Source organism: Jaculus jaculus, chromosome 13 (genome assembly GCF_020740685.1).
Source record: "Jaculus jaculus isolate mJacJac1 chromosome 13, mJacJac1.mat.Y.cur, whole genome shotgun sequence".
Taxonomy (NCBI): domain Eukaryota; kingdom Metazoa; phylum Chordata; class Mammalia; order Rodentia; family Dipodidae; genus Jaculus; species Jaculus jaculus.
The window spans coordinates 69,990,547-70,011,727 of record NC_059114.1 but is presented as its reverse complement, the minus strand read 5'-3'; the positions used below and the strand labels follow the sequence as shown (position 1 = coordinate 70,011,727).

The 21,181-nt window shown below is 43.3% G+C and overlaps 1 protein-coding gene across 1 annotated transcript in view; it reads left to right on the top strand.

Annotated features, from left to right (window-relative positions):
- Positions 1-21,181, top strand: part of Wdr70 (WD repeat domain 70) — a 266,830-nt gene that overhangs the window by 227,373 nt on the left and 18,276 nt on the right. Inside the window, exons 14-17 of the mRNA XM_045132810.1 lie at positions 13,514-13,614; positions 15,226-15,305; positions 17,661-17,777; positions 20,451-20,613. Coding sequence (XP_044988745.1) covers positions 13,514-13,614; positions 15,226-15,305; positions 17,661-17,777; positions 20,451-20,613 — 461 coding nt within the window. The remainder of the gene's footprint in view (positions 1-13,513; positions 13,615-15,225; positions 15,306-17,660; positions 17,778-20,450; positions 20,614-21,181) is intronic.

Genomic DNA, 21,181 nt, shown 5'->3' with positions numbered 1-21,181 from the left:
TTCAGGATAAAGACTTGAAAGCATTTCATATGAAAGTTTTTGTGTGAATGTTTTTATTTCTCTTGGATAAGTACCATAGAGTGGGATTCATGGGTTATACGGTAGGTGTGTGGTTATTTATTTATTTAGTTTTTTAATTTGAGAGTGACAGACAGAGAGAGAAAGAGGGGGAGAAAGAGAGAAAATGGCTGCACCAGGACCTCCAGCCACGGCAAATGAACTCCAGTTGTGTGCTCCCCCTTATGCATCTGGCTAACTTAGGTCCTGGGAAAATGAGCCTCGAACCTTGGTCCTTAGGCTTCATAGGCAAGTGCTTAACCGCTGAGCCATCTCTCCAGCCCAGTGTGGTTATTTTTATTGCCCAGAATTGTCACACCAGCTTACATCCCACCACAACATGTGCATCTACAGTTGTTCCACCTCATTACCAACGTTGTGTGTGGTTAGCATCTTTGTGTTTCTCTGTTCCAGTTAATGTGAACTAGTATATCATCAGTTATGATCGATTTTCTTAATCGTAGTGATGTTGAATAGCTGCTAGTGTACATCTTCCATTCTTATAACCGTCCTTTTCAAGTCTTTTGCATTTTAAAAATTGTTTGTTTCCTTTATACGAAAATTTGAGAATTCTTTTTATATTCTGGTATCTTTATTGGATGTGTAGTTTGTAAAAAAATTTTCCTCAGAATATTGCTCATTTTTATTTTCTTATTGATGTCTTTTAGAAAGCAAAAATTTTTAATTTTGATGAAGTAATATGTATCAGTCTTTTTTGTTTTATACAGTGTACCTACTTTTGGTGTGCCATCCTTAAACTACTTAACATACCCCAGGCCTCCCAGGTTTTTCTCATACTTTCTCCTAAAGTTTAATTTTATTTTTCTGTTTTACCTTTAAGTCTATTACTCATATTAAGCTAAGTTTTATGTGATAGAGTAAGATGTAAGTCAAGGCAGGGTCAAGACTATAGTGAAACAAAGGGTTGCCCAAAAGCTTAATAGCGTTTAATTTTGTTATGTTTTTGCATAGTTAGTAATTCTCACTCCACACCTCTTACATGGTAGGCGAGAACTCTACCATGGAGCTCCAGTCCTAAAATCTTAGTAGTAAAGATAAATTTCGTGTGTATGTATACATATATATATATATATATATATATATATATATATATATATATATATATATATATCAGTGCTTTGCCAAGTGATATTAGAGCCTGAGGCAAAAGGAAAACTCAATTGGACTAATTCTCTCTTTTTTTTTTTTTCGAGGTAGGGTCTCTAGCTCAGGCTGACCTGCCTGACCATGCCCGGCAGATCCTGTCATTTTTTTTTAAAGTACATGTGTGGAGCAGGAGAGATGACTTAGCTATTAAAGGTGCTTTTTTGCAAAACCTGATAGCTTGGGTTCGAGTCTCCAGTACCCAGTTAAATCAGATACACAAAGTGGTGCATGTGTCTGGAGTTAGTTTACAGTGGCAGGAAGCCCCTTTCCCCCACTTGTGAATAAATTATAAAAATGAAAACATTTAAAAAATTACATGTGTGTATTGTGCTTATGTATGTGCAAGTACACATCGATGTGGAGGCCAGAAGATAGCTTTGGGTGTTGTTCCCCAGGAATGCCATCCACTTCTTTTGCGACAGGCTCTCTCATTGGCCTGGAGCTCATCAGTTAGGCTAGAGTGACTGGCCTGTGCCCCAGGGACCCTCCTGTCTCCTCCTCTCTAGCACTGGTATGACAAGCATGTGCCGCCACGTCTAGCATTTTCACATGGGCTCTGGGGGTCAAACTCAGGTTTTCTTAATACTTGCAGGCCAAGCACTTTACTGGAGTGTGTTTCCTTTAGCTTACACACAACTAAGCGGAGGCTTTATTTTATTTTAATTTTAATTTTTTGAGGTAGGGTCTCTCTGTAGCTTAGGCTGACCTGGAATTCACCATGTAATCCCAGGCTGGCCTTGAACTCATGTAGATCCTCCTACTTCTGTCTCCCAAGTGCTGGGATTAGAGGCATGCACCATCACCCTGGCAAGAAGGTTTTTTTACATTAAAAAAAAGTTGTGGTGGTAATGGAAACACAAAATTATCGCAGGTGTGCTTAGTGGGAAGCTTTCTAAGTTAGCTGCACATTTTGAGGGACATTCACAAGGTTAGAAGTAAAATAATGCTCCTGAACCTGCAAGCCACCCCTCTTCCTCTGCTGGTATGTTCCTTCCCACAAGGGCACCACTGCCAAGCTTCTAGCTTTCCATTGATTAGCTGCACATTACTTGGCTCCAAGCACACTTTAGAGCTTCTTAGTGTTATTCCAAAGTCTGACTTTTGCCTACCTGAGAACTATGGCTTAGCCTTACTTTTTAACAGGAGATTTTACAACCTCCCTGGAGGTCACTTTTCTACTCTACGTTAGCCTCACATTCTCATGTTTAGAGCCCACATCCTTTACTTTAGTCCTCATGGACTTAAAGAACAGCTGGTCAATATCTTCTATTTCCTCAAAGATTATAAAGTTGCTGTTCAGTCTTTCCTTGTCTAAGAGAGCCACACTTAAGGAAAAACACACTTCCTTGTGTCTCATGGTTTCTGAGCACTTCTGCTCCCTTTGATACTGTTTTCTTGAGCATTCCAAATTAATGTATGGTTCTCCTGGGGCTGGGCTGCACGCTCTCCCCCCCCATGTGTTAAGGGCTTCATATTCGTGCTTTTTAGCACAACACATGGTACATAGTAAACATTTTGTTAAAATGTCTTTGTTAATGTTGCTTTGGCTTTTATTGCATTTGATTCTAGTATGTTCTTGTTTATTTTTTTTTTAACATTTTTATGGACGGGGGCAGGAATTGGTGCACCAGGGCCTCTAACCACTGCAGTTGAACTCCAGATGCAGGTACCACCTTGGGCGCATGAGTGACCTTGTATGTATGCATGACCTTGTGCATCTGGCTTATATGGCTTCTGGGAAGTTGAACCTGGGTGCTTAGGCTTCATAGGCAAGCACCTTAAGCACTAAGCCATCTCTCCAACCCTCTCGTATGTTCTTATTAGGACTTACAGTAGTGTTTTATTCCCTCTTGTTTTTGTTTTTATTTTTTGTTAATAGTTTTGAAGACTTTATTTTGAATTTCACATCTTAAGTATATTTGCTTTTAGATTTGATGACAGAAGTTCTCATTTTATTGTTTCTGCTTCTTTAAAACTTGAGATTGATGATCCTTTTTTCACACATACTAAAAATAGCTTTGTTTTGAGTTTAGTAGAAGGAACCCAAATTTGCTGCAGATGCCTAAAATATTAGTACTCTGAAGTCTAAAAGATGAGATTTGTTTTGGTTGTCATATTACTAATGAATGGGGTCTATTTTGTAAAACGCACTGTGCTTTGAAATAAAGACAGATCACAGTGTAACCCATAATGTTTTCAGACTCATGATCCTCCTGCCTCAGCCTTCTGAATGCTGAGGTTATAGGCATGTGCACCATGCCCAGCTTGAAGTAAAAATGAATTTTTGGAATCTGACACTTTGAAAAGTATAATCAAGGGCTGAAGAGAGAATTCATTGATGAAGTGCTTGCCTTGCAAGCATGAGGACCTGAGTGCGGCTCTCATTACCCACGTAAATGAGGAGTGTGGTGGCGCTGGAAGGTGGACACACACAGATGACTGGAGCGCTCTAGCTAGTCTTTTGAGACTCTGTCTCAAAGAGGGGTGGATGGCATACCTGGGGGTGACACCCAAAGTTGTCCTCTGGCCCTACTCACACATCTATGCACCCACACACATGTGAATGTATATACACATACGCCACACACATACACATGCAAACAGTATCTTTTCTTAGGAAACAAGTATTAATATGATTATCATGCCATTTCTTTTACATTATTTAAAACAACAACCTTGGGGCTGGAGAGATGGCTTAGTAGTTAAAGTACTTGACTGCAAAGCTATAGGACTCATGTAAGTCAGATGCACAAGGGCACACACATCTGGAGTTTGCTTTCGGTGTCTAGAGGCCCTGGCATGCCCATTTTTTTTCTCTCTCTCAAATAAAGAAAAACTAAAACAACAACCTTGGGCTGGAGAATTGGCTCAGCGGTTAAGGTACTTACCTGCAAAGCCTAATGACTCGAGTTCAGTTCCCCAGTACCCACATAAAACCGGATGCACAAGGTGATACATCCACCTGCACTTCTGGAGTTTATTTGCAGGGGCTAGAGGCCCTGGCACACCTTTAACCCGAGCACTGAGGAGGCAGAGGTAAGAGGATCGCCGTAAGCTTGAGGCCAGCCCGAGACTACCTAGTGAATTCCATGTCAGTCAGGGCTAGAGTGAACAACCTGAAGGTGAGCTGGAGAGGGGGCTCAGCAGAGAAAGTACTTGCCATACAAGTATGAGTTCAGTTCCCAGAACTAACTTTTTCTTTTTTGAAGACATATGACAGGGCAGGCATCTGTAATCTGGTGCACCCATGACAAGGGAGGTGGAGACAGGAGAATATCCTGGAAGATCCTAGCCTGGCAAACACATAAAAGAGCCACTTCATAAAATTTTCTTTTAACAAGCAGATTCTTCAGCATGCGCGCATGTGTGACTGCCTTATGTGCTCCCTGCAGTGGCGGAGGAGAATGTTGAGTGTCTGGCTTCATTGCTTTTCTGCCTGTTCTTCCTTGATTCTGAGTCTTCTGCTGATCCAGAACTTGCTGGTTTTTGTCAGCCCCAGAGATGCTCTGGTCTCTGCTCCCCATGGGACTGTGTTTGCAGAGGCACATGGCCATGTCCAGCTGTTTATGTGGGTCTTGGGGATCAAACTCCAGTGGTCTCTCAGACCCCCTCAGGCCCTCATACTTGTATAGGAAGTGCTCTTAACTGCTAATCCATTCTCTAGCCTGGCAAGTTGATTCTTAATTCAGGTACAGTTGCTTTGATTTTCTATGCAGTTTCTTTTCTTTTTTAAAACAATGTTTACTGTAGAATCCAGATTTAAATTCAGTAGTGTGTATCTTTTCCCATGTTCATCTTTCAGTGATCTCATCCTGGAAGTTCTAACGTGGAATGCTAGGCCTGTCACATGTTGCCTGAGGCTTCCTGAGCAGAACAGTGAGAATTAACAAGAAGATGGGGCCACTTAACCTTACGTCAATTTCCTAGTGCCATTTGACTCCACAACAGGAGACATTAAAACTCCTCATTCTGTGTTAACCCATTACTTACTACTGTCAGCATTTGAAGTAAATATTGTCTTCTACATTTTTAGTCCTTCAAAACTATTGAATACTATTTTTTTCATTAAGTAGAAACTTTTTGTTCCCATCTCTATACACAAGTTTGTGTTTTATTTAACAAGTATGTAACGTTGTTCACATTTCCTTGTATAGACCTGTTGGCCATGAATGGCGAAACTGGATTAAGAATCAGCTACTAAGTAATATAACCTGAGGGACTGTTATGGGTTAAATGTAACGTGTCTTTCGTAGGCTCACGTATTTGAACACTTGTTCCCCAGCTGAAAGCACTGTTTGGGAAGGTTGTTGGAGGAAGTGAGGTAATTGGGGGACAGGCCTTTAGGTTTTATGATCCAGGTTCACTTCCTGTTTGTCCTCTGGTTCCTGACTGTGCCAGAATATAACAAGACAGACTGCCATGCCTTCCCCACTATAATGCATTACATCTCCTCAGAAATAAGCTAAGATAAACCCCTGATTTAAGTCGCTTCTGCTCGGGTGTTTGTTCATAGCAATGAGCAAGTAACTAATATAAGGACAAACATACTTAACTTCTATAAAACAGTAAGGAGAAGAGGAGAGAGAGCATGCCTGTGGCATGCAGAGAGGAGAGAACCTTGTTAAAGACACACTATTCTTTTTTTTTTTATTCTTCCAAATCTTTATTAACATCTTCCATGATTATAAAAAATATCCCGTGGTAATACCCTCCCTCCCCCCACTTTTTCCTTTGAAACTCCATTCTCCATCATACCCCCTCCCCATCTCAATCAGTCTCCCTTTTAATTTTGATGTCATGATCTTTTCCTCCTCTGATGATGGTCTTGTGCAGGTAGCGTCAGGCACGGCGAGGCCATGGATACCCAGGCCGTTTTGAAGACATGCTATTCTTTAAATAATGTCTAGACATACATTACAGTAATGACCAGGTGCTGTCATCTAACCCCCGTGCCATGTTGTGGTCATTGATCGGTCAAGTGAAGGACTTGATGTCACGTAGGATTTTCTGAGTTTTCTCTCTTCCAAGCTGAATGTGATACTCTTTTGTAATGAATTTTTCAGCTATTCTATCAGAATTTTGACCAAACTTCAATGATTTCATATATTCTGGTGGAAGAAAGTAGTCTATAATTAACGTATATCCTAGGGTAGTGTTTTCCCTTTCCGTAGTAATAGAAAATAGTATTGAAGCCCTAAATGGAAGAATAAGGCATTTTATCCTTTACCTGTTCTGTGAGATATTGATTTAAAAAATGTTCCACATAGCCCTCCGTACAGGAGAGTCTAGTTATGTTGTTTATTGTTTCTGCTTGATGATTTCCAAGATTTGATCACAAGTGTCCTTATATAGCAGTTAGAGATTTAGTAAATTTCACATATCCTTATTTTGTTAAGATACAGAAAGCACTGGTGATTTTTATCTTTGTGGTCACCTCTAACTGTTGATACCTAGAGAAAAGTCAATGAAGAGATGTACAGGTGGCACTTCCCAGGCTTCTCACACCCTGGTCCTTATTCACAAGTGTGACTGCTCTTTGCAGAACTGATTAGCCTGAGCCTGCAGCCCCTCAGACAAGTCTGAGGGGCTCTGAGTCCTGGCCCAACTGTATTGCATCTTGTGCCCACCAGTGAGAAATTCTGCTGCTCTGAGTGGAGCCCATATTGGGGCCTGTGATCTCTGAGGAAGGCTACCCTTGTCATTCACTCTGGGCACTCCAGGTTCAGCCTCTGGTTGTTTTCCTGCTCCCAGACTCTCATTAATAAAAGTAATTACCAGACTTTCCCCAATCATTATTTGTGTTTTCTTTGCCTTCATAATTTCCTCATGAGTAACAGGATTGGAGCAAACTAACATTCGGTGTTTTGAATTAGATGAGGAAAATTGCACTTAATTTTCTTACCCAAGAGACCTTCTATTTTCTCTGAGAACTTTTACTCGTGATGAAATTCTTCAAGCAAGTTTATTATCAGATACATATGTGATTCATTTAGTGCCAAGGACAACTACCAGGTTCCAGATTTTTGCTGCTGTAGTGGTTGGTTACTGTAATTTTAGAACATGGGCTATAAGTTGATTGATCTTCATAAATGCATTTTCCGTGAGTTTGATGGGAAATAATTTGATAATTAGATTGGGGGTAGGGGGAGAAACACAGTCCATGTTTCTATGTCAGGTATTTGTCGAAGGTGCACAGCAACATTTGCTTGCTTGTTTCTTTGTACCAGCATCGACATTTTCAGAAGTGCTCTACCATTTTTGTTGTGACCACTGGGCTTCTCTCTGCTTTATTAGAGAAAGAATTATTTGAGGCAGAGAAGAGAAAAGGTTCTGAGTGAAAGTAATAATAGTCACTGTAGGTCTGGCCTGTGGTAGGACTGTGTTGCTGTTGAAGTGTGGAGGAGCCAACGGATGGATGGATAGATAGGTGGGGAAATGGCCTGGTGGCCCATGCCCATAATCTCAGCATGCAGGAGGAGGAAGCAGGAGGGTCACCACATCCTTGAGGCAGCCTGGGCTACATGGTGAGAGCCTGTCTCAAAGGGCCAAGAAAAAAATAAGAAGGAAAAGTACAGATTAAAATGTCTGTCTCTACTCTTCCATCAGAGGGTGTCTCCATGGGAACCAGGTAGGTGATGAGTACTCTTATTTATTGGAGGCCTAGTCTGACTCATTGTATTTGCTTCCTGAGCTTAGAGGGATGAGGCCAAACCCCTTGGCCCATGTGTGCTGTAAAGCCATACCAGCTTTGGGAAAAGCAAGGCTGTGGGAAAGAGTGGAGAGAGCAAGGATAAGACAGATAGCCTGGAAGAGTTGAAACAGTCTCATCTTAGGCTCCTACCTCCTCCGTCCAGTATTTTAATGTAGAAAACAGTTTTTCTTTTTCTGTGAAGTCAGTCTTGGGCTTGTGGAAATCTATAGAAGGCCCCTTCTCTAGCACCTTCCTGTTTTCTCTGCCTTTTGTTTGTTTGGGCTCTTGTCTCCATCTGGGTCCCTATCTTTGGGGTCAGCACCCATGGCTGTTCAGATGTATTGGACAGTTCTGATGACACCCGTGTTCTAAGGGGTCCAGGAGGGCTTTCTCTGAAAAACGCTTGTTCTTCCAAGGAATCACTGAGTTGGTTTATCCATTCTTGGACTATATGACAGAAACCAAACAGAAAAACCAGATGGAGTGTGGTTTACAGTGAGGGTCAGCAGCTGGGAAAGATCAGGAAATGGTGTTTCAGTGTAATCATGTTAAGTCACAAAATTATTAAGGATTCTAGACTTTTAGCATAAAGTTGAATAAGGGTGGTGTTTGGATATGTGCATTATGCATGTACACACCTAAGATGTTACCCAGACATTGATTTCTTTCATAGTAACATTTGTGAATTGGGATTTACTTTCTTTTTAATGATATCATGCTCTTGTGTCTTTCTTTTCCTCTCCTCTCCTCTCCTCTCCTCTCCTCTCCTCTCCTCTCCTCTCCTCTCCTCTCCTCTCCTCTCCTCTCCTCTCCTCTCCTCCCCTCCCCTCCCCTCCCCTCCCCTCCCCTCCCCTCCCCTCCCCTCCCCTCCCCTCCCCTCCCCTCCCCTCCCCTCCCCTCCCCTCCCCTCCCCTCCCCTCCCCTCCCCTCCCCTCCCCTCCCCTCCCCTCCCCTCTCCTCTCCTCTCCTCTCCTCTCCTCTTCCCTCCCCTCCCTTCCCCTTCCCTCCTCTCTTCTCCTCTCCTCTCCCCCTGCTAGGAATCAAACCCAGGGCCTTTCAGACACTAGGAATGCATTATGCCCCTGAGCCATGCCCTTTTCATATGAACGTGAGATTTCTGCTGCGTTAGGTGGGTGTGGATATGGTCTGGAACCTTCCACTTTCCTTGCTCCTCCTCATTCAGAATTGGGCTTTGCATGCTTAAACGTGTAAAGCATATGGTCAGTGGAACTGGAGGAGTGTGCCCCACTCCTGCTCCTCCGTATACAAGTCATGAAACCTTGGTAGGTCCCCCCATTCTCGGTTTTTTAATCTGTGAGATGGAATTAGTTTACTAATTTTATAGTCCCAGATACCTAATAATCCTTTCTTACATGTCCTAAAATATTTCTCTTTGGTTTCTCATTCTTCTCTTTATTTCCTTCCGTGGTTTCACTTAAAGTAAATCAGAAAACCACAGAAATAAATTATTTGGAATTTTGTGGCCTTTTCACTTTTGCTAAGGGGTAATTCCAAAATTGCTGTTTTGGCATCTTGACACTATTGGTTGTACACAGTGCTCCTTTCGTCTCCCCTTTCTTGGTCTCTGCAGGGACGAAAGATCTGTGCGTTGAGCACATTAAAGTCTTGTAGCTCCTCTGGTCATCTTGCTTATGATCCCCGCCTCTGGTTATTGTCTCTTTGGCGGCGGCTGCTGGCGTTAAGTACTTTGAGGGCAGCTTGTGGTTGCTGTGCACTGCCAGATTCTTGGGCTAAAAGGAGAATGGGCTTTGGTTTAGATTAGAATAAGACTAATTTTGAGCCAAAATGGAGTTCAGCTTGAAAGCTAGAGGGAGCTATTAGTGGACCCACATGCTTTGGTAAGATGAAATAGATTAGTGTAAAAATAAAACACTTTATCAATTTAATTAAACAAATTTGTATATTATAGTAAGCAGATTAATCTTAGAACCTAGCTCTTCATGCTGCGGTGGTCTTCTTCTATTTGAATGTCACGATGTAGAGTGGAGCTATTGCTGTTTCCTTTGATCTTGCAGCTTTCATGTCTCTGGGTTCTTCCATGACCAGTAGATTCAGGTGTGCTCCCCTCCTTTGCTTGCTGTAGCAGTCAGTAAAGGTGTAGGTCCAGGTGCATTACCTCAGCCGTGTCTCTCCAAAAGGAAGATGAAGGAATTTGGGCTGGTTGGGTGAATGAGCATTTGCATTCTTGCTGCCTATTTACAGCTCATCAGTCTTCTGATGGCTCCTTGGACTCCTGGCAGGCACGTGTCTATTGTTATTGAGCAAAGCCCTGTATGTGTGCTTGACAAGTTAGCCGCGGCAGCTCTGCTTGCTCCCCAGCCTGCCGCTGTCACGGGGATTGTTTGGTTTGGCAGATGGCCAGCTCTCTGCTGTAAGATGCATTTCCTTGACAGGACGAAGTGTGGAGCCGCATTAGCTGTAAAGTTTACAAAGGTTAGCTAAACACACACAATAAATATTAATAAACAAAAAGGCCCACCCACCTTTGACTTTGAATTCTGTTTCTTAATTCTGTGTTTTGGAATCCCTGTAGTATTTGATTAATGACTGGTATTAGGATAATTGAGCCTAAAGTGTCCTTTGCCTGAGTTAAGTCTGCTCATAGGCCCCTCATTGGCTGCTTTAGTGACTCATCACCGCAGTGGACAGGTCTCTAGAATGACTGTTTAGTTCAAGGAGTCTTATTTTCCTCTCCATGCTTCAGCATGAAAGGAGGGTAAATGTGCTTCTCCCCAAGAGTTTATGCTGAGCAGTCATATGGGAGATGTGTCTTGGAACTCTGGAGGACCAAGGAGGTGACCAGGAATAGAGATGAAGTGCCCTTGGACTCCCTGGAAAGCATTCAGATGTTGGTCTGTTGGCCTGAGCAGTTGCCTCTCTCTAACATTTACACCCGCAACAGAGAGGGGGAGAGTAACAGTAACCTGCTGCCCCTGGAAACTGGCTGGGTGTCTTGGAATTTATCAGGCCTACATTGTGGCCCCTTTCCAATTCTGCGCCCTGCTTACTTGAAAACATATTTGAGAACCAGTAATCTTAGACTGCTTAGTCAGATCTTTAGAGAACCTAGGAAGAAAAATAACTGTAAAACTATGTCCTTCACATTATCTTGGGGCCACTTGTAGGTGCTGAGGTTTCAGAAGGCCCTTGAAAACCGGTACCCCCCCCCCTTGCTTTTCTTGCTTTCTGGTACATGTATAGCCTTCCTTTCCAGCACCACATAAGGAAGGAACTGATGCTGGTTAGAACACTGCTACAGAGAAATCAAATTATTCTTCATAGAGAGTAGTGATTATAGCTTGAAAGAAAACTCTAACTCTACCTAGCAAAGTAGTCCTTTGAGACATAGAAGTGTAGCTTTTAATTTATTTCCTCAGCACATGTTTGCAGAGCACCAGACAATAATCTAGGCACCTGGGACACACGGCCAAACAAAACTGACTGACACTTCTGACCATGTGACACGAATTTTGGTGGAGGAGGCAGATAACAAGCATAATTAATAAACACATTACACCCTAGGTTAAAAGATGGTATGTGCTTTGAAGGAAAAAGCAGAATAAGGGAGTTAATGGGTCACAATTTTAAATAGGGAAGTCTGAGTAGTGATGGCATTTAAGCAGGGCCTTGATGTGAGTCTTGGCTCAGATGAACTTGTTCTGCATAGGGTTATGTAGACTTGATGGTAAGGAGTTATGTTTGTGAGTCTTATTGTGCTTCTGTGTACCTGCCTGTGACTGACAGGAAGTTTCCAGTGCTCTAGGCCCAGTTCTCAAATTAGTCTCAGTAGCAGAGCGCTATTGATGTATTCAGTTCCTTTTTACCAACCAGGAGCAGTTATTTAAAAAAAATATATTTTATTTATTTATTTGAGAGAGAGAAAGAGGCAAAAAAAAAAAGGTGGGGTTGCTGAGGGAGAGAGAGAGAATAACGGGCACACCAGTCCTTCTGCCACTGCAAATGCATTCAGGCGCATGTGCCACTCTGCACATCTGGTTTTATGTAGTTATTGGGGAATCAAACCCGGGACATCAGGCTACGCAAGCATGTGCCTTAACCACTGAGCCATCTCTCCCACCCAAGGAGCAGTTTTATCAGGAGCAAAATTTGGCTTTAATACATGTGCATCCTAAAGTAGGTTTTATAAACATGTATGAAGGAAAGTAGGGAGGGGTGGAGGGAGGATAATCATGTTTCATGTTTTTCCTTTTGTGTTATTAACATTGGGCAGAAAGTACCATAGAGTTATAATTGTGAAAAGCAAAGCTAAACTTAGGGAAACTGGCCCTTTCAACTTCATCTTCCACCTTTCCATGGAGAAAATGTGGGCATGAGGTGGAAGACCCGTGGGCTCTGCTGGGTGTTCACCTGGGCTTTCCCCTTAGTTCTTCTGTGAGCTCAAAAAAGGGTTTAAGGTCATTTTACTGTAGCCGGTCAGATGAGAGTCAGCATTTCCATCCAAAGAGCTCTCAGAGAAGCTAGACATGCTGCCTTTCCGAGAGAGCAGGATGGTTACAGACAAGGAAGCAAAGAATCTCAGCCTACGGCAGAGGAAGCAAGTTCCATGATTTTCATTGTATCATTACAACTGAAAAGGGGCATCATCTAATTATACTCTTTCTTGAGTCCTCAGTCATGCCTCGAAAGCAGCAGACTATTAGTAAACGTTGAATTTATGCTTCTTCTCATGTCTTGCCTCTAGCAGAATGAGTTTTGCAGGACCTAGGGCATGGTGTTTGTGCCTGCCAGTGTTAGCTGCTTTTCCCCTTAATTCTGCTCATGTCATCCTTCTCATCTCTGCTCTCTTACCACAGATGAAAATTAAAAACAGGTTGTCAGAACGTGTGGTTCTTTGTGACCCCAGAGCACTGTTGTTTTCTTCACCAGAAATGAATTCAGAGGGTCATAGCTTCCCGTGAACTGTGTCTATAAAAAGCTTTTCATTCAGATTAACATTGGTCTTTGTAATCTGTATCTCTGTCTTACTTCTCCCATTGTCTTCTGTTTTATCTCATGGGCAGGAAGACATTATTAATTGCCTATCGCTATATTCTTTCTGAAAAAGTGTAATGACTCTTGGATCTTTGTGAACTTAAAAACAATCACCACCTGGCCTCAGTCTGCAATGCAGAGGAACATATTGTGCATGAAACACTAGATCCAAATCTGCTTTGGTGTTCAGTGATACATGGATTCAGCAATCCACGGTGCCAACCTCGCATGGTAATGGAACTTACTGTCTAATTGTGGTTCCAAGGCTGTCATATATAGCGAGAACATCATTTTGATTTTTTTAGAGTTTCACATAGATAGAAAGTGATAGAATGGAACTCAACACTGCCAAATACAATTGACCCAGATTTCTGGCCATAGAACATGAGTTTTAGTAGAGGAGGCAGACAACAAGCATAATTAATAAACAAATTTCAATTGCAAATTACACAATATAGTATTTAGAAGAAGATCTCTGAAATGCGAAGGTTTTACTGTCAAGAGGGTGTTTGGTGTAGTGGACCAGCAAAAGTTTCCCCATCTTTTTTGGCCTCTTTCACTGACTTCCATGTCTCTCTTCTTCAGAGTGTTGTTCGCTGCCTGTGGCATCCAAAGCTGAACCAAATCATGGTTGGAACTGGAAATGGATTGGCAAAAGTCTACTATGACCCCAACAAGAGTCAGAGGTATCTCCTGAGCGTTGCTTGTTTGAGATGGATGACAACAACTGGGGGAGAGGGGCTCTGATTCACATTGCTTTTATTCATTTTCCTCTTTGATGGGGAGCCTCCCTTTTAGAACACGCAGCTGTAGACTCCTAGCATTGTGCTTTGAGGGGATTTAGACCTCACCCTTGATCCATAGTGAATTCAAAGAGAAACTTTCCCGGGATTTGTGGTTCTCTAACTGAAGTGTTGAGTGTGGGGGGGGGGATGTCCTCCCCACTTTGCATACCACAGTGGCCTTAGCTGGGATGCAAGTGAGGGATTAGCAAAGCAGGGAGCTAGCCACTTACAGGAAATGGAACCAGCTTGCCCATTTTGCTACTTTCCTTTTTGGGCTTTTGGAGGTTACCAGTGTGGATGTTTGATGAGGCTCTTCTGAGCTAGCAGAAGCGACAGCACACAGGCTTCCCCCTCAGCCTCTAGCCACCCTATGCCAGCAGGACAAAAAGAGCACACATACTTCCCTCCTGCCCCTAGCCATGCCAGTGCCAAACAGAGGCATGCCAGCATAGTCCCAGATCTGAAAACTTCAGAGGGGCATCCGTATTCTCAGTGTTTACATCTTCTTGGGACACAAGATAGACATGTTTTACCGCCTCCAAAAAGATGAAAACTTTCTTCCTCTTAGGGTACAAATCACAAACTAAGTTAATGGAGTTCCCTGTAAACCAGTTTTGAGGTCTCACATCAAGGAAAGCCATCCTCTAGTAATGAATTTTTACTGGCCACAATTTTGTTCTAAATAGAAGCAGACACTCCTGTCTTCTTTCAAAGCTTTCTTGACTAGAGTTGGAACCCTTGTCCTATACGATAAAGTTACATATTCTGGTATTTCAGAATAAGTAAAATTTGGTTCAATCTCTTAGTATGAGAAGGAGTCTGTTTCACACAAAAAGATGATGAGCCTTACATTGTAAGTACCTGTTTGGAAGGGTATTATCTTTATTATGTGCTTCAAGAGATTTGTTTGTTAATATTGTCTTTTTCTGAAGGGGATACTCAGCATTGCTCAGGAAAGGTAAAGTGTTCTAAAAAAGTGTAATGACTCTTGGATCTTTGTGAACTTAAAAACAGTCACCACCTGGCCTCAGTCTGCAATGCAGAGGAACATATTGTGTGTAGCAGCATGAAACACTAGATCCAAATCTGCTTTGGTGTTCAGTGATACATGGATTCAGCACGGTGACTCCTAGCATTGTCCCTGGACAACGCTTCCAGGTCTCCTCCAGTCCAAACACTTCAGTCTTATATTTGAAAGACATATGCCTCATGGCTTACAGGCCTCTGGGTTGCTTTCATCTGGGAACCTGGGACATGAATTAAAATTGGAACCCTACGACCTTTAAATTTATAGATTTTTCTTTAAGTGTCTTAAGTGCTTTGGTGCCACTCCAACTCTTTCACTTAGTAGTGACCACAGAAAGAAGTTTAATAATGACTGTCACCAAGACCCCATCTGTTGCCTTCCCTCAGAAAGTCGTAGACTTGACAGGATGGTGTGCACAAACCATGATCCTGAAAGTATTAGATGCTTTTGGCATATATTTTCTGTTTTACTTTTACTACCCACAGGGGAGCAAAATTATGTGTGGTTAAAACCCAGCGGAAGGCAAAACAAGCCGAGACTCTAACCCAGGACTATATCATCACCCGTAAGTTGGTAACATTCCTCTTATATTGTTCTTTTCTACTGTGGTATTGGTTGCTTGGTTTTAAAGACAGAGAGGTCCTCAGCATTGAGATAACTATGGTAGAATCTCCCACTGTGTGGACAGGAGTATTGAGTCACGTGATAGCCAACCCCTTTAACTTCTGTGACTGCAGGAATGGGGTTCCTCATGCCACTTCTTAACCAAATAGGAAGTACCTGTTTGAGCTCAATGCATTGCTTCACAGAAGCCTTTTTAAAGAATAACCATCTTTTCTGTGAATAAACCGGAAAAGGTGCTTGTCTTAGAATCAGGAGGTCTGGGTTTACCTGCTTGCACCACAGACCAGTACTGAGCTATTGAATGTAAGTTTCTGAATTTAGAAAACCATGGAGACAGTTTCTTTTGGGACTCACAGTATATATTTAATGCTAGCCAGGGTGCTCAGAGCAGAGAGAGACAGCTAGAAGGGGTCTCTGAGTCACCTAGGATGAGGTTTTTAAGGACTTTAGGGGAGAGGGGATGGGGAAGGTTGGTACCATGTGTAGTGGGGTGTAAGACCCACGGTGCCTGTATGGAATGTCCAGAACACCGTGTGCTTCACGTGGAGCTGAGAAATCACTCTGGAGCCATGCTTGCTGTCCCAAGCTTTGTAAAGTGGGCCGCTTGATCTCTTGGGGTGTTGGCTCCAACGAGGGGATTACTATAATAGAAGGTGGTGTTGATTCTAGGGTCCCAGACTGGAGTCGGGTTACTTACTGAGAGGGGAATGTGAATTTGTATGTCCAGGTTTGGGGAGGGGAGCTCAGGGAGTGACACTGAATAACTGAAATTCATCAGGAGTAAGATTAGATGAAGGCCCTCCTCCTGCTCTCTCAGAAATGTGTGACCCTATCCACAGTTCTGGAGGGATCTCTGTGTAAAACTGACTATCTGGGGTATGAGCAGAAGGCTTACCAGGGCAGAACGGCTTCCCTTAGGTTTGTCACACAGCCCTGATAATCTGGTCCGCCTGTAAGCCAGCCGTAGCCGCCGAGCTGTGACAGGTGCTGGCCCGGAGGAAACCTTGGACACCACGTGACTGCTGTTGGCCGGTGTCTCTGTCTAAAGCCCAGGGGGCGCTCCACTGCTGGCCTTCTCCCTGGGGGTGGGTCTCATGTAAAACAAGCTCCTTGGAGCTTGTGATCAGTCCAGAGATCCCATAACGCTTCTTGCAAGAGTAGAAGTGTTAAAGTCGGGGTCATAGCCAGTCTAGCTCATGTAATTACACGCTGCCTACTTAAATTCCTCCAGTCGTTTGAAGTGAAAAGCAGTTTTCCCCGCCTAAAAATACTGTGTGTCATGTTGCCTGACAGAGTGATGGGGGGTGATGTTAGCTTTCCCCACTCAAAGCAGGCATTATTCACTGCGAGTGATATGGGCCAGCCTAAGTATGAAGGGACACTGGAAGAGTTTTTGAGGCATCAGAGACATTTCATTCCTATAGTAAATTCTATCTAGACTTTTGCCTACCTTTTCCTGTTCCCCTGGTAAAGTTTTTTAAGACAGGTTTTAATTTGCATGTAAAGACCAAAAGAAATCTTGGAACTTTTCCCACGTTAACAAAAAATAGTTGATTTACTACCCCCAACAGTCTTCTCCCCAAGAATATCACACTATTTTCCTTTAAAATTCTTATACTTATATTCTGAAACTTAATCCTGACATCAAGTAAATATCCAACCGTAGCTGAACAAATGCGACTCTGATTTTTATCCTCTTGCTTTGTGTGCCATGTAAAAGGCCAGAAGGAAGGGTTCCCATGCCATGAGATGCAGGCACCCGTGCATTTGAGGCAACCTTCACCCCAGTTTCAGTGGGATAAGTGCTCTTCCCCTCCCTTCCGGGTGCCTCAGTGTTGTCCACTGCTCGTGCTAGGCGGGCGCCTTGCAGAACCGTGTGAGCGAGTCCAGTGTTTGTGAGGCATCTGAGGGAGCGTCAGGGCTGGCATGCCAGCTGTTGGCATTATTCACATTTGGGTCCTGTAAGAAAAAACAAGCAGTTTCATTAAGTGCCTCTTCTTAAAACCACAGAAATTAAGCTTTAAGTACTACCCATATTTTAGGAGGTGGGGAATCTCACCAGTGTTTCCATGATGGTATTTGACAGTGTTTTCCACTAGCTTCCAGCAGAGGTGAACAATGAGCCTGGTACCAAACAGAATTGGCTAATCGGCTACAGTGAGACTGTCTCTTACTATTAGATGAAGGCTGTCATTATGACTTTTTCATTTTGTGTTTCGATTACTCATGCATTAGCTATGTTTTTGGATGATGGGTTATTATTGTAATAAAAAATTTCAAATGTGACTAATTGCAGCTCATGCCTTGCCTATGTTCCGTGAGCCCCGCCAACGGAGTACAAGGAAACAGCTGGAGAAGGACCGACTGGACCCCTTGAAGTCACACAAGCCAGAACCTCCTGTAGCAGGCCCAGGTGAATATCAGATAGCTAGTTATTGGCTGAGGTGAGGGGCAGGGTGGTGTAACTGACGAAGGTCTTCGGGGTGGAGAGATGGCTCAGCGGTAAAACGCGCTTGCTAGCAAAGCCTGACAACCAGGTTGGATTCCCCCATGTAAAGCCAAGTACACAAAGTGCCGCATGCATCTGAAGTTTATTTGCTGTGGCAAAAGATGCTAGAATGCCAATTTTGTCTTCTAATTCATTCTCTGTCTCTTCCCCCTTGCAAATAAGTAAATATTTTTTAAAATTGGTATTTTTAGAGTGTAGAGTTCAAAGAAAAATTATACAGTTGTTACAACAAAGCAAGAAAAACCCAATGAAGACACATGTAGATGACAAGCAGGAAAATACCCAGGCTGAGAGAAGTGCTCTCCCTTTCTCAGCTAGCCTGTAGGGAGAGGCAGACTTACACACTGGTGTTCAGGCAAAATGACAGCTTCTTTTCTGTTTTCCTTCCTTTCCTCCTTCCTTCCTTTCTTCTTTCCTTCCTGTGTTCCTTCCTCCCCTGTCTCCCTCCCTCCTTCCTTCCTCCTTCTTCTTCCCCTTCCCCCTTTTACCCTTCCTCCCTTCGTTTCTCTTTTAATTTTTAAAATTTTTATTTATTTATAGGCGGGGGGGGGGGGGAGAAAATGGGCACTCCAAGGCCTCCAGCCACTGCAAATTAACTCCAGACACATGTGCCACCTTGTGCATCTGATGTATGTCGGTCCTGGGAAATCAAACCTGGATCCTTTGGCTTTGCAGGCAAATACCTTAACTGCTAAGCCATCCTTCCAGCCCTATTTTTTTTTTTTTTTTTGAGGCGGGTTCCCACTCTAGTCCAGGGTAACCTAGAACTCAGTCTGTAGCACCTGCTGGCCTTGAACTCATAGAGATTCCTCTGCTTCAACCTCTTAAGTGCCAAAATTAAAGGTGTGAGCCTCTATGCCCAGCCTGCAGTCCTTTGTTAAGAATGTAGGCATCAGAAGAGCAAGCTAGCATTGGCTGTTGTACACATCTTCACTGGAACTCCATCTTCTGTCACCTGGTTACTTGTTATTTCTCTTAGATGCCAAAGCCTGCAGCTTGTGTGGAGAGCACTGTGGGCGGGGGAGGCAGAGAGGAAAAGAGGGAAGGAAGAACATGCAGGTAGAAGTCTGAGGAAACCTCATGTGTTGGTCCCCCCTTCCACCTTGTTTGAGGAGGCTCTCTTTGTTGTTGTCTGCTGCACGTGCCAGGCTAGCCGGCTGGGACTTCTAGGAATTCTCTCGTCTCTGCCTCCTTCCTTGCCACAGGTGCACTGGGATGACAGACAGGCACTGCTGCATCTGGCTTCATGTGTGTTCTGAGGATGTGAACTCAGGTCCTAACCCTGTGCAACAAGTGCTTTATCGGCTGAGCCTGGAGCTTTTGACTTCTTCATCATCTGAGCCTGAGCTCTGGACCTCAGCATTGGAAGCATTCATGTATCTATTGAAATTGCTCTTTAAATTTCCCTTGCCAACAGTTAGAGTTCCCACATATATCACGGCCTGCGTTATTGAAAGTCCTAATTAGGCAGCATATCTCAAATGATGCCTTTCTCATTGCGCCTCCATTCATCTCGTGCACTGCTTTTACCGCAGCCTTCGAGCTTTTCCTGTTGCCTCTTCCCCCAGTCATCCTCAAGCTCCTCCTGTGCTTACAGGTCCAGAGTCAAGCTTGTCAGTCTGACTGTAACCCACCTTCATAGTGCTACATTCACTTCTCTCCTATTGTGATCTTCTGATGTGACTGTTGGTTCAATACTTTCCTCATCCAAACACTGATGAACATCCCTCTCTACAGTACATAACCTACATGCTCATTGAAAATAGTGCTGTCTGGGCTGGAGAGTTAGTTGGCTTAGCAGTTAGGGCATTTGCCTGCAAAGCCAAAGGACCCAGGTTCAATTTTCCAGTACCCATGTAAGCTAGATGCACAAGGTGGTGCATGCATCTGGAGTTCGTTTGCAGTGGCTGGGTGCCCTGGTGCACCCATTTTCTCTCTATCTATCTCTTCTCCTCTCTCTCTTTCTCTCTCAGATAAATAAATAAATAAAATTTAAAAAAAAAAATTTAAAAAGACCTGCTGAACCACCCCAATCTGAAGTGCTGTAATGGTTAATGGCCACACAGATGCTCTGAGGGTGATCTTTCCCTTAAGTTTCTTATCTTAACTTATGAAATTAAATTTCTAGTGTTACTTGGTTGTCCATGTATTTATCACTCTAGAAATTAATTCTAAAAAGAATTTTCTAAAAATTTGGGCTTTTTTGCGGGGTGGGGGTGGGGGGCCCAGGCAAAATTTGGGCCTTTTTCTTGGCTATTGGACAACATCCTAGCCACTAAGGATCCAACGGTGAATAAATCCCTGCCTTTAAGGAGTTTCCTGTCTGCCAATGAGGAAAACCACATGGTTTGTTTTCCTCAGAAGCATGGGGAAGTTGAGGCTTGGTGATTACTTTCTTTGGTTTTGATTCTTGAGCACTGAACAGAGATGATGGTCCCATACTGTTGAGGTTTCTGATCAGATGTGCACAGATGCGGCTCCAGAGTCCCCTCATTCTGTTTCTCATCACATCCATGCAGATGCTGCTCCAGAGACCCCTCATTCTGTTTTTGACCTGGCGTTTTTCTTTTGAAACAGGTCGTGGCGGCCGAGTGGGAACCCATGGGGGCACCCTTTCATCCTACATCGTGAAAAACATTGCTTTGGACAAGACTGATGACAGTAATCCCCGGGAAGCCATTTTACGGCATGCCAAAGCAGCCGAAGACAACCCGTACTGGGTGTCTCCAGCATATTCCAAGTAAGAAATGGGGCTGGGGTGTGCTCACGGTCCAGCATGCATCCACTTCATGTGCACAGAGCCCCGATCTGCCTCCAGCACCAGATAAAGAGAGAAGATACACAAGATAAGGAATTTCAAAGGGAAAAGTCAGGGGAGGGAGGGTATTACCATGGGATATTTTTTATAATCATGGAAGATGTTAATAAAAACTGAGAAAAAAAAGATAAGATAAAAATTGCTATTCTAATGAATTAGGAAGAACATAACAATAGTGTTTGGGGGTTTCACTTGCTCATTTTTATTTCATACTTGAACATGAAAAATGGGTCGGGAGGGCTGGAGAGATGGCTTAGTGGGGTTAAGCTTTACTGCGAAGCCTAAGGACCCATGTTCTACTCTCCAGGTCCCATGTAAGCCAGACACGCAAAGGTGAGGCAAGTGTACAATGCACACAGGTGGTGCACAGGTCTGGAGTTCAGTTGCACTGGCTAGAGGTTCGGGTGTGCCACTTCTCTTTCTCTCGCTCTCATAAATAAAACAGAAATATAAAAATGTGGGTCAGGAACGTCAGGTAGGATGTGGCACA